The sequence below is a fragment of the Lepisma saccharinum genome, chromosome 1, assembly GCF_977018435.1.
Source record: "Lepisma saccharinum chromosome 1, izLepSacc3.1, whole genome shotgun sequence".
Taxonomy (NCBI): Eukaryota; Metazoa; Arthropoda; class Insecta; order Zygentoma; family Lepismatidae; genus Lepisma; species Lepisma saccharinum.
Genome location: NC_139229.1, coordinates 6,274,837 through 6,289,289, shown reverse-complemented (window position 1 = coordinate 6,289,289; position 14,453 = coordinate 6,274,837). Strand labels below are relative to the sequence as shown.

The 14,453-nt window shown below is 37.6% G+C and overlaps 1 protein-coding gene across 1 annotated transcript in view; it reads right to left on the bottom strand.

Annotated features, from left to right (window-relative positions):
* Nucleotides 1–10,831, bottom strand: part of timeout (circadian regulator timeout) — a 318,577-nt gene extending 307,746 nt beyond the window's left edge. The window contains exons 1-3 of the mRNA XM_083112638.1: nt 10,536–10,831; nt 8,255–8,398; nt 5,373–5,526 (exon numbers count right to left, since the gene is read on the bottom strand). Of these exons, the coding sequence (XP_082968764.1) occupies nt 5,373–5,526; nt 8,255–8,348 (248 nt within the window). The 5' untranslated portion in view covers nt 8,349–8,398; nt 10,536–10,831. The remainder of the gene's footprint in view (nt 1–5,372; nt 5,527–8,254; nt 8,399–10,535) is intronic.
* Nucleotides 10,832–14,453: the final 3,622 nt, after the last annotated feature.

The following is a 14,453-nucleotide window of genomic DNA, read 5'->3' as shown; positions in this document are numbered from 1 at the left end:
ACGTAAAATCGAGGAAAATTTCATAATATTTTGCTATGAATGCATAATGTTGGAAAATGTAAAATCTGGGAACGTGATTTTACTTGTTCTCTTGGGAATATCAAACTTCCGAAGGCGTAAAAAATGTTATTGATAAACCGATATGTCCATACTAGACGAAACTGATAGAAAGCCAATTAATCTACCCCATCCCTAATATATGTGTAAATGAATTTAGAAAGGGGTGGCAACCTAAAGTAAACTTGATAAAAGATAAAGACGGTGATTTTCTAGCTGACCCATGCGATATTCTAAATAGATGGAAGAACTACTTTAATGACCTTTTAAATGTCCATGTAGGAGATAAATCAGAAGTAAATGAAGTCCACACAGCAGAACCTTTAGTTCCAGAACCTAACTTGACGGAAGTTAAAGATGCTATTAAAAGGCTAAAGAATAACAAAGCACCTGGCATTGATTTAATACCAGCTGAGTTAATTAAATATGGTGGAAATTCATTAATATGTCAAATTCATAAATTAATTTGTTTAATATGGAATAAAGAAGAAATCCCTCAACAGTGGAAAGAATCCATAATTGTTCCTGTGTTTAAAAAAGGTGATAAAATGAACTGCAATAATTACCGTGGAATTTATCTACTCTCAACAACATACAAAATATTGTCTAACATTCTTTTAACAAGACTAACCCCATATGCTAATGAAATTATAGGTGATTATCAATGTGGATTTAAACGTAACAGATCAACTACAGATCAAATTTTTCACATCAGACAGACACTTGAAAAAAAGTGGGAATATAATCAAAATGTCCATCAGCTATTCATTGATTTCAAAAAAGCATATGATTCGGTCAAAAGAGATAAATTATATAATATATTAGTAGAGTTTGGAATACCTAAGAAGCTTGTTAGTATGATAAAAATATGCACCAGTGAAACAGAAAGTAAAATTCGTGTGGGTAATAATATGTCTGACAAATTTACAATTCATGATGGGTTAAAACAAGGAGATGCATTATCTCCATTGCTCTTTAATTTTGCCTTAGAATATGCTGTAAGGAAGGTAAAAGAAACTAAAGAAGGACTAAAATTAAATGGTGTGACTCAGTTGTTAGCATATGCAGATGATGTAGACTTACTGGGGGATGATGTGAATACAATTAAGAATAATGCTAAAATATTTTTCAAAACTGCTAAAGAGATAGGTTTGGAAGTTAACAAAGAGAAAACTAAATATATGCTTACAGGCCGAAACCAAGTGTTAGGTAATAATCAAAATCTAATTATTGATAACAACTCGTTTGAACCAGTTTCCAAATTCAAATACTTAGGAGTAATATTAACAAATGAAAATTATATTAAAGAGGAAATAAAAAGTAGGCTTAATTCAGGAAATGCATGTTACTTCTCTCTTCATAAACTTTTGTCTTCTCGTTTAATATCTAAGAAACTAAAAGTTAAAATATACAAAACCGTACTTTTGCCTGTAGTATTATATGGGTGTGAAACTTGGTCCCTTACATTGAAAGAGGAACATAAATTGAGAGTATTTGAAAATAAAATCCTTAGGAAAATCTTTGGACCTAAAAGGGATGAGGAGACAGGTGAGTGGAGAAGGTTACATAATTTAGAACTACATAATTTGTACTCATGTCCAGATATTATTAGAATAATTAAATCAAGAAGACTTAGGTGGGCAGGACATGTGGCACGAATGGGAGAGGAAAGAGGAGTTTACAGGATTCTTGTTGGGAAACCAGATGGTAAGAGACCTGTAGGAAGGCCAAGACGAAGATGGAGGGACAACGTTGAGATGGACCTAAAGGAAATCGGTAGGGATGGAAAAGAGTATATAGAACTTGCTCAAGATAGGAACAGATGGAAGGCCTGTGTTGCTGCAGCCATGAACCTTCGGGTTTAAGAAGGCTAGAGAGTTAGTTAGTTAGTTCATCCCTAATATATTATTTACCCTATTTGTCTGCATTTAAGACCCTTTATGTACAATTTTTTGAGAAAAAAGCATTATCACTTAATATTATAATTAATGAACAGTATTTTAAATGTAAATTAACATGTAGATCTACTTTCAAAAAATAACTTACCTAATCTAACTAGAAAAAATACATTTTAATCTTCTTTGTCACACACCGCAAGGAACAGGGAAAATTTCCAGAAATGAATGTAATCAAAAACGGAGCATCGGCATATAAGATGCACCCTGTTTTTCATGCCTATGCAAATATGGCAGATACAATTGAAACAAAACCCAAAAGTAAAAAAAAAAAATCCGATAACTTCAAAATTTCTGGCAATTTCTATATATACATATGAAAAAGTTTGTTTATCGGCAGTAAAGCAGCTGACATAGGAGAATACACAACTACTTTTTAGGTCATTCCATTTCACTTTTTTCCTGCATTTTGGGTGAACTGCTACGATGAGAATGGAAGAGGAACTGATGAAAGAAGATGATGACACAACCACAGTAATCAATCCATCCCTTATGAAGGATTCAAACCTGAGACTCCTGGCTTCATAGGATGTTAGGCTAACCACTCTGCCATGGAACAATGCCCAGGAATAGTGTCATCGACCAGCATTAGTGTCTACATCGCTGACTTATCCAGAAATCCAGGGTGTTTCACTCGCTTGTGGCCCCAGGTTCTTGCTTATAAAACTCAAACTATTGGCCCCAATGTAATGAAATTTGCTACGGATATACCTTTGTGTATGAGAAGCATGGTGACGTCACGGCGAATGTGGGAAGTGGTTGCCATTAGCATCAATGTATGCCTGCACATGGTTTTTCCAGTTTCTTCACCAAGTATTGAATGGAAGATTTTGCAGGCGGTTTCTGTACCCCAAACTGGGCAATAAATTGTCGCTGGCACACCTTTATGGACTCCGTTTTCCAGTATGTGAACGATAAACACACGCTGCTCACTGAGTACTGACTCATTACTGTACTGCATTGTTACTGTATCATAATCACAAACCACTATCAGGTGCGTCACAACAGCAGAGCCAAGAACTCAGACTGCAAGCACATGTCCGCACGATTGGCATTTAAATGGCAGAATCACCAAAACACACACGCAAGGACTATAGAGACTGTGGCGTCACCATGCTTCTCATACACCGAGATATGTCTGAAGCAAATTTCATTACATTATGACTAGACCTCGGATTTTAGGTTTTTAACCTATTTTTTCCTTTACAGGAAATAATAAGTAATGTCAGCATTTCGTTAAAAAATGCAACAAACGATGAAGTTTTATAGTCCCTATAAAAACCTATTTTGCTTGTTCGAACGAATTTTAGGTTGATACACGTAAATCAAGCCTTTTTTTAAAGGTTTTACAGGATTTTTATGTCACACAGAGGCATTTTATTTTTTGGTCACAAAAATATTCAATGACGAACTTGTTTGAAACGTACTCTCTGTCGATTTCCCTTCCTCCAAGTCCATGGTGATGTCCGGTGCCACTGTTACCTGTACAATCCATAGTGGTCTGATCTGTGGTCTTGCTAACTTTCGAGTCACTTCGGTGCTATGTGGCATTCACACCTTGCAAACTAACATTTCAGTATTGAAGTTTGCACCACTGACTATGTTTTTGTTGAAAGATTATTTTCAGTATATAAGATGATCCTCACAGACAAAATTGCAGAATTTGACTGTGCATAACATGAAGAAAGATTGTTTTCTAACTATACTGTGAATAGTGGATTGTAATAGCAAATTTCCAATGGTAACTTCTGCCATCACCGTAGGATTAGGCAACACACATCACGTTATGCATGATAGTGCGTATTTCAGGATATAGTAGTCCCATTTTCATTGCCGGTGACTATACCTAATCAGTAGAGCCCGGAAGTTCAGGCATTTATTTTCGTTAAAATAGGCAGGCAAAAAGGCATTTATAATGTGGAAAATAGGCACTAAAAATGAAAAAAAAGGCAAAATAAAGCGAAGAAAGGCACATTTGGAAGTCACTTACTTTTATCTATAATCTCTGGCAACATGTTAAAATCTACATTGGGAAGAGCATTTCAATTTTCTCCATCTTTATTGGACATAACTAACTACAAGGTGTTTTTTTAAGTTCTCAACATTCATTGATAGTCGTCTTTCAGAGAGAATGTTTTTCATAATAGAAAACGATCTTTCTACTTCGACAGAAGTTATTGGAGCATACATAAAACAAGCTATTGTAGCTGGACTCATTTTGGTAACAGCATTTTCACCTTTTAGAATATCACAAATTGTTTTCAATTGTTTTAGGTCCTCATTTGCACTCACTACCCGTTTGCACTTTTCCACAACAGCTGACCCCTTTTCTCCTGGCACTTCCATCATCTGCTGCATAGATTCCTCGAAGATTTTCATGGATGCTACAAGAGTCTCACCTCTTTTTTCTAGCTTTGTAATTGTCTCTGGCAATGCACAATGTGCAAAAATAAACGACAGTTCATTGTTCAGTTCTGAATAGCACAGGAGTTTTTTTCACTTCACGAATTGAAGCCGCTTCATTTTCTGGAAGACCATCGATCACCTCACTGATTTTTTCAAGGTGGTTAGCATAATATATAGCTGCTGATATCCAGGTTCCCCATCTTGTCAAGACTGGTTGCGGAGGTAAACTAAGCTCAGGCGCAACTTCCTGAAATTTTCGGGTTCGAGAGGGAGATTTCAGAAATATCTTCTTTGTGTTCGAAATCAACCTCTCCACTTCAGCAGTCAATCATGCACAAGGAAATGTTAACCGAAAGGCAATATCCTAACTGAGCATGAAATACTTTTTTCTCACACTTTTCTCCTTCAGCAATGTTGAAACATGCGTGAGTTCAATATTACTTAATAAAGCGAAAATTATTCACATCATAAACGGAAGAAAAATAAATGCCAACATATTTTTTAAAAAAATGGTCAAATTTCATTGAAAAAGGCAAAAAAGGGCATTATAATTAAAAATAAGCAGTGGGGTCCCAAATAGGCAAAATAGGCAAAATGAAAAGGCTTCTAAAACATTCGAAACAACATAAAAAACGTATATCCGGAAATTTTTTATCAATATATGCAGTAGATAAAAAGAGGCATTTTGCCAAACTTCCGGGCTCTACTAATCAGCATTTTTCAGGACTTTTGAACTATTTTAAGTTTTTTTTAACCTACTTCAGGATTTTTCGAGCCTAACAAGATATTTAGGACCTATTTTAGGATTTTTGGAGCATATTTTAGGAACCTAAAAATACACTTTTTAGAAGCTAAAAATCCGAGGTCTAATTATGACCAATAGTTTGATTTTTTAAGTGAAAATCAGGGGCCAAGAGCAAGTGAGACACCCTGGATGAGACTTATTCAACATACCTCAGAATGGCATCAAACAATTCCTTCTCTTTCCAGTGTTCTTTCAGTATGGGAAGCAAATCTGTTCGGAGAACCTGTGCCTCGCCAAGTTGTCTCCTGATTTCGTGACTCTCGTCATCACGTCGCAGATACCTTATAAGGTCTTTTACAGTTTCTGCAATACACACAAAAGAAAAATATTATTCCCAACAACAAACTGATTATAGTATGAGCTTCTGAAAATAATACTTTTAACCAGTGCTGAACCGGCATTGTCTCGTGCCGATATCAACACTGATGATTTAAAAATTGTAAGAATTAAAAGTTGTTCAAAATATTAATATGTAAGTATTCCTCGTCAATTGTGCGTCAATTTACAAGTTTCTGTTTAAAAATATTCAAAGAATTACGCTGAAGCATTAAAAGAGACATCATTTAATTAAAAAAAATCTAGATTTCACACAAAATCAGTACAAAATGAATGAAAAATTCTGCATAATTTCCAGGATAATTGAACTTTGCAAAAATGTTGCGTGGCATTTTGTGGACCATGTGAAATATGGAAGGTGCAGAAAAGTAATACTGAATGAATCACAACTGATATTTTCTGATAATAATATAACTGGCAGTGGTATCGGCTGAGCCTACATTTAGCAAGGAAATCATAATTGAAGCAAAATCGAAACATATAATTGTAAACAAATATTAAACTTCACCAATGAGTGAATTCACAGTGCATAATGGTAACGAATTTAGTCCATCTCAGTGATGAAGATTAAACGCATTCAAGAAGCTCTGTATCTATTCATATATAATGTACATAATCATACAGATTTTCAATGTTTCTTCTCGTTGATATACTCCATGTGATCAGAAGCATCCTGACACCCACCTGAAAATGAAGTACAACTTTGGACCGCCCTCCATCGGGAACACTGACAGTCAATATGGTGTTGGCCCACCCTTAGCCTTGATGACAGCCTTCACTCTCGCAGGCATACTTTCAATCAGGTGGCGGAAGGTTTCCTGGGGAATGGCAGCCCATTCCTTGTGGAGCGCCGAAATGAGAAGAGGTTTCGATGTGGGTCGGTGTGGTCTAGCATGAAGTCAGCATTCCAAAGCATCCCAGAGATGTTCTATGGGATTCAAATCAGGACTCTGTGCAGGCCAATCCATTAGCGGGACGTTGTTGTCGTCAAACCACTCCCCCACAAGCCCTGCAGTATGGATGGGTGCTCGGTCCTGTTGCAAGACACAATGGTCATCCCCGAACTGGTCTTCGACGGTAGGCAGCATGAAAGTGATTAAAATGTCAACGTAAGCTTGTGCCATGACATTGTCACGTAGAACAACAAGCATACCAAGCCCCCTCCAGGAGTCCACACTGTAACCCTGCCACCCCCGAATTTCGCTGTCTGCACTATACAGGCTGGTAGATGTCTTTCACCAGGTATTCGCCACACCCACACCCTACCATCGGATTGCCACATCGTGTACTGTGATTCATCACTCCACACAACAGTTTCCCACTGTCCAGTTTTGACGCTCCTTGCACCACATGAGGAAGTTCTTGGAATTTGCTTGTGTGACATTTAGCTTATGGGCAGCTGCTCGGCCATGGAAGAGAAGTTGCCGCACCATGACTTGTGCCGAAGAGTCATGGTGCTTGGAGTAGATCATGATGCAGTTCGGAATTCCTGTGTGATGGCGGCAATGGATGATTGATGATTACGCTGTACAACCCTCGACGGTTCCTGGAGGTCGACAAGGAGATCGGCCTGCACACTTTTGGGTTGTACACATCCCTTCACGTTTCTACTTCACTATAACATCGGAAACAGTGGACCTAGGGATGTTTAGGAGGGTGGAAATCTTGTGCACAGACTTCTTACGCAAGTGGCACCCAACCACGTTGAAAGTCCGTGAGTTCCTCAGACCGTACCATACAGCTGTCTCACGCTGTCTGCAGACTAATGAGATTGCTGACCACGTGTTCCACGCGGTAGATGGCAGGACTGTGTTACCATCTATGATAAACACTCATTTTGCAATGTGTCTGTATACTTTTGATCATATAGAGTATGTGCAACATTTTAAAACACTTACAACAATTCAAATTTCAAGTTCTCACAATGTGCTTCCCAGCGTTTTGAGAATTAAAAATCCAATGCTGGAAATAAACGTTGAGTTATCAATGTTCTGTTTGCTTTTAAGACCACTTTATGCACAGAAAGGCTAATTGGGGGTTGTCAATGTTCAAGCTGCAGTTTGACATAACTAGGATGACCAACTCTCGGCCATGAATTTAAGGGAAATTTCTAATTTTCGGCATATAATTTATGGGAGATTTAGTCCCAACAAATTTTGCACATTTTTAGCAGTGGGCATCACTTCAGCAAATGTTTATGGAATAGATAATATTAAACAAAAAAATTGTTTGTTTCATTTGTGCTTTAGGTCCACTTAATGCACAGTAAGGCTAATCGGGACTGAACCTACAATTTAAACTGGGATGTGAACCACTATGTGCCTCCACCAGGTTCAAACCCGGGACCCCTTGATCACAAGACAACGATGGTACCACTGTACCATTGGGGAGGCTAAATAGATAAATATATCTTCATATTTATGCAGAACTATGTACTTATTTATTACATTTTTTTAAACAAGAATATCAAATAGATAAAGAATATGCTAATATTCCTTTATTCCCGGACTCAAATAAAGTGCCCTTGAATTTGTACCATTCCTAGCTGTTATTCCTGTATTTTATCAAGACATATTTTTGCTAATCACGATGAGGGTGCTGAGTTTCAACATACACAAAGAACAGTAAACTGTGTTGGAAATTATGTTGCATATTTTTTTTCTAACAAATAAATGGGTTAGATTAGGACACTTACCTAGACAATATGGATCCTTGTAGTATTTGTTGCCATCATGATATCCCAGGGAGCTACAAGTGGCATTAATTTCAGCCGACAGCAGAGAAGCCATTGTTCAAGTGAAACTTTATCCCTTCTTATCTTAAAAACTGGAATGGTGGCCTGGAAATACAAATGAAACAACATTATCTTCACATTTTTAAGTCAATAAAGTAAGTAGAAATCAACTGTTATTCATTCGTTTATTAGTAAAATCTACACTAGCATGACATTCAATTTGGGGCCATTGACCCACTGTAGCCCCTCGAGAATTATGTTTAACTTTTTTTATTCGGCAGATTTCAATGTTTTACAAAATGTAAAAGTGGTTTCAGAACGTGAAAAACACAACTAATGGAGATATTTGGTTCCAAAGTATGTGCCACATAAGTAAAACCTGTCATTCCGGAGTACTTTTGCTACTTTTTATTTGTAAAAACCATTTGTATGTACAAGAAAATAGTGAAAGAACATGTTGCTATCAACTCCAAACCTAACAACGTAAAACTATAGTTGCTGTTGTGTAATGTTGTGTTGGGTGCTATATTCACTTACAGGAAGCCTTCGGACTGTTCTGCTTCATGGTAAGATAACAGACGTATATCACTTCACAATAACACATTTCCGAAAACTAAAACTTTCAGAAACAACATGCAAAATATTTCATTTTCTCGAGGGGAGGTACAGAGGGTCAAGGGTACCCAGTCAACTTTTAGTTTATCATATGAAACCTGTGCATGCTCTATTAGTCATTTATACAGCTTGCCACAATTCCTTGCATACATGACTTCACTAAAAGGAGCTTCAATACAAGGGAAGTGGATTGGCTGTAGCACTCCTTATGCGACTCTCCACTATGTACCATGCATTCAGGATCACTGACTTTCATATATGATATAGTTCTTACGGAACGACTTGAGATGACCGGACCCCTCTCCGACTTTCTTCATATTTGGCATACTCACTAATTGAGGCCTCCTAATCACGAATCTTAAGTTAAAATTTGTCGGAAACATCTAGAAATTGCAAAATAAGCTAAAATAAGGCGTTAGTTTTCAGAATGGAAACTGTCTATTTTCGCAATTTTTTTTGTTTCACAACCAAATATATATATTCCTGATACTACCACGACACCAAATTTTAACTATGTTTGCCTAACCTAACCGAAACTAACCTAACCACATGCCAATGGTTCAGCAAGTATGAGCAGTTCTATAAAAATCGGAGAGCGGTCCGGTCGCGAAAATTGATTCACTTATTTTGCAAGTTCTAGACGTTTTCTACAAATTTTAACTTCAGATTCGTGATTAGGAGGCCTCAATTAGTGAGTATGTCAAATATGAAGAAAATCGGAGAGGGGTCCGGTCATCTCAAGTCATACCCCTGCTTGTTTCAGTTTATTTTAAAGTTCACAAGTCCACTAAAAATACTTTATGTCTGCCCTCCCATCCTCCTCTAATAAGACATTTTTTTTCTGTTTTGGTACTATCATCAGCTCCCCAATATTAATGGTCACATAATGCATGCAAAGAAATCAGTACAGGTGACCATGAGAAAAAGTTTGTGTTGCATATCATGAAGGGAACATGTTCTAATAACGGTACGCTCCTCCCCTTTTCTGAAAGCTAATGGTAAAGTTGAGACGTTTGGCGGATACTAAAGTTTTACCGAATGCTAAGGAAACCAAACTAGCCTAACATACCCACTCCACAATCAAAAGTTAGGCACTACATTCCAATAATATTTCAGGACATCAACTCTGAAGGTCTTGTTAATGGCAATGCATTTGCTGACGAATTATGGTAGCTATGATAGCACTGATAATTACCCTTTTCCCCTCCACTTTGGAACTTAAGACACGCGTGATAAATACGACATTCATTTCAAATATCAATCTACTCATTCATGAAATTCACCTTTAGAATAATCTCAGATTTTTAACGAATTATTTACAAAAAATTACTAAAAATCGTTGCTCCAAGTTCTTCTTTGTTAAAAATCCATAGTTATTTTATACTTACTCAATGTGTTGTTTGTGAGGGTAATTTGTTTCTCATTGTGGTTAGGATATACCGGTTATTAAACTGAATAAAACTTCATTCATGTTCATTTCACATTTCGACATTTTTTCTTCATTATGTTTGATTTTACTATTTAGTTTAGTTAAATTATATTTTCTCAAATATCTTACGGCCATAAACTAAACACGTAATTCTTTAGGCAAATAGTTCGAACATCAAAGAAAGTAGGCGCTACTTACGGAATTCTATCTATTTAAGAAAAACAAATATATGTACGATATGTACTGATGTTGATTTCTCCATACTTTCTCTAGCAGACTTCACAAAACACAAAACTGCGCGCGAAATTCTTGCTACCTGTTGCGATAAAAGGTTAACAAAAGAATGTCGATAACCAGAAATTTCTATTTTAATTATGTTAACTAATTCCAAGCTTTAGTATAGATGACATTAGATGCTAAAGAATTGTTTATGGTGCAAAAATCAGTGCAATAATTTATATCTATCTTCTAAGAAATTGAAAAACGTGTCCTAATCCTGGTAGGTTTATCGTGCTGTACAAAGTAAAAAGTCGGTGACCATCAGTGTTACCAGATAATGAGACCATTTCAGCATTGAAAATAATATTACTGCAGCATAAATCTGGATTTTATTTTTCTGCTTTACGTTGGCAGAGTAAAGTGAAGTAAAGCGAGCTACTTTCCTCGAGTGAACTGTTCTGGAGAATACTCGCTCCAGCAGTTGAGATAGTCGAGTGTCCAAGTAGGCTATGTTGGAGTGACTGTCTCCTCCATCGTTTTTCTCATCCACTCGGGAACTCTAACTTGTTGTGAGTTCGCTTATTGAACCATAAAAAGGAGGTGGTCCGAGTCAGACACCATAATGTTTGTGAGACTGAACCGTGATTGTGAATGTCTGTGGAATTTATACAGTGTCGATTACAGGAACAAATAAACAAGGGCCATGAGGTCACAGACAAGCATGAGACCCTAATGCAGGATATGGGACTTGAGGCATTTGTTGTAGGAGAAGTAAAGTTGAAAATAAATAATTTACACTCTACATACAACCAAGAACTATTGAAAATATCTTACTAATTTCTGGTAAATAATGATAATAATAATAAACCTATGTAAACAGTTTAAAAAGTTTTTTAGTCGCCAACAACGGCGACCAAGGATTACGAATAGGTTTATTCTGTCAAAAGAGCATCGAACAGCTGCAGCTACTATCCCACTTTGTAGAAAGTGTGTAAACAGCTACTCGCTACAGAAGGGGCGAGTGGAGCAGATAGGTCAATAACTTCCCCGGCCAGTCAACCAATGTAAACTATCCTTACTTGCTCAATAGAAGCAGCTTCGCGAAAGTAGAGTAGACTGGATATTGCATATAATATATATATATATATATATATGTGTGTGTGTGTGTGTGTGTGTGTGTCATTATGACATGACTATGAAAAACACGTTAGAGAAACATACTAGGACATTCAAATATGACCGGGACTGATTTTATTTCTTTTACCAAATCCTTTATTGTCAAATACTTATTTGAACATGTCACCCTTCAAAGTACTCCTCTCCAGAGGCCATACATTTTTTTCCAACGTTCTGGAAGCATCTTAATGACCTTTTCATAAAAGTTCTTCGGTTGGCTACGTATCCACTCCCGAACACTGCCGATGACGGCATCGTTATCCGCAAACCGCATGCCTTCCAAGTCTGATTTAAGCCTTCCAGACAGGAAGAAATCACTTGGGCCAAATTGGGACAGTATGGCGGGTGTGGCAGAAGGTGCTGATGGTTGCCATAGTTGTTTTGGCTGTATGAGGCCGTGCATTGTCTTGAAGGAAGGCTACCCGCTTTCCACCTCTCTTCCGCTTGGATCGGATCTTTTCCTTCACTTCTGTTGTCAGGAGTTCTGAGTAATAAATAAGCTGCAGTGACTGTTCTGACATCTGTAAGAAAGTCTACATGGATAACCACCTGCCGGTCCAAAAAGAAACGTTGCCATCACTTTTCCTACCGAACAGGTCCTCCGCGCTTTCTTGGGTCTGGGAGAACCGATATGCCGCCACTCACGTGATGACTGCTGGGACTCATCCTCCACAAGCTCTCTTCCCTCTTTGAAGTACTCACACCACTCAAACACACGGGTTCGTGAGAGAGAATCTTCCCCATACTGTTGTTTGAGTCTCTGCAAAATTTCAGATGTCTGGACGTTTTCTCCAACGAGAAATTTGATCACAATGCGTTGTTCCACGCTCCGCGGCACCTTCTGTTCGCTCATCACTAGCCTCGCGTCATTTTAAGTTTGCAGCAGGTTTTCTCATATGTAGATCCAAACGTGCGCGCACAATATAGTTCCGCTGAGACGGGTTCCATTCCGACCCAACTGCACACTTGCAACAAAACAGTTATTTAATGTGTAATATACAGACAAAATGATACATCCATTAGCAGGTATAGACTTGATTTGTTGCAATCACTGTGCAGACGAACTTGGATCCGCAGATTCGCCAACTGGGCATTCGGTAGCGCTGAAGGAACACAAAAGCTCAAGAGCGAGTCGAGTGAGACTGAATATGTTGCAAAGCGCGTGGAATCAGTGATATCAGTGTTGCACATCCCACTATTTTAACCCGATTTGCGGTTGAGTTTTGGAGTAGGAAACGATTGTTTCTTGTTTGACGACAAAAGAATCTCCGCGGTATTAAAAGCTATCCCCGTGAAAAGAAACATGTATATTATTGTTTCACCCACTGGCGGCAGTGAATGTTTTTTTGAAGACGCATGTTTTGTCCATGCAAAGAAAGGGAAGGGTCATTATCACCAAGAAATGGACAGACCAACATTTGGTTCCTGGTTTAGTGAAGTGGTTCATAAATTGAAACCAAACAGTTCACTACATTGTCTATATCACCAATAACAAATCATGCTTTTTTGATAGTCTAAACTTGATGGGCGTGTATCTTATAGTAACGTGTGTATTGCGAACGAAGGAACCAAGATTTTCATAAATTTATTTATTTCTAAATGAGAAATAATAACTCGTCATTAAACTCAAGACGGGCCTGTCGTTTACTTTAACCTTTTTTTTTCTTTTGGGCGAGCTCGACATACACACACACATTCCATCATGTTTCGAAGATATTTCGCTTTTCATATTAAGTAAGGACACATTTATTACATAATCTATGCGCAGAAAGTACTCTAAAAATTGTATGGTTCAGGAGACAAAAAGAAATAAAAATGCATTCCGCTTGACATGCATGTAGGGGTCTTGATGTGTTAAGAGGTTGGCAATACTGCCGATTCTCTCATTGTCTGCGATACGAAGAGCTCGGCGGTTCAGGCAAGACTGGCACGGATGATTCTGAGCTCCGTTCTCGCGCGGATTAATACATAAAACCTGCTGCAAACTTAACCTGACGCGGAGCTTAGCAACATTCAGACACGAGAGCAGGCACTGAGCAGGTTCTAACCTGCGCGGGAGAAAGGGTGGGGGTTGCGGCTCTATTCTCGCAAGGACGCACAACTGCTGCGCATGTCAGGTTGTTTGAAAAAAAAAATCAGTCCAGGTTATATTTAAACGACCTGTATAATAAAGATATTGCATTATCTAGTAATAAATAATAATAATAATAATAAAAAATAAAGTGAGGGTAGGTAATCTCATGTCAAGTGTTGAGTAAACTCATGTCAAGTAAACATACTAATTGGTAAAAAATAGTGTAAAGTTTAAAAGTTGTTACCCACAACCGCAACAACGTATTGTGTCAGCACTTATAAATCGTTGATGTCAGGTGCCTGGGCCTTATTGCTTTATTAACAATATCAAGCTTCAATCTCTGTTTACTGTATACAATGCGCTAAATTAAAAGTTCATCCCCAAACAGCTGACTGGTTAATATAAAAAAATCACCTTTTACGTTTACAGGGACAATGCCTTGCTGGACTGCTAAAGTCGATGCCTAGAACGACCTGGCAACAGTTCGGTTTGAAAAAATACTTTGGTGATTGACCTTCGTCTAATTTACTATTTTTGACTTACCTGATAAAATGCAATCACAAAGACAATAGAGGAACGAATGGTGCTGGAAACTCTTTTACGTTTATCCTTCATAAAGTAATCAAGGCAGCAAATCTCCATAGTCG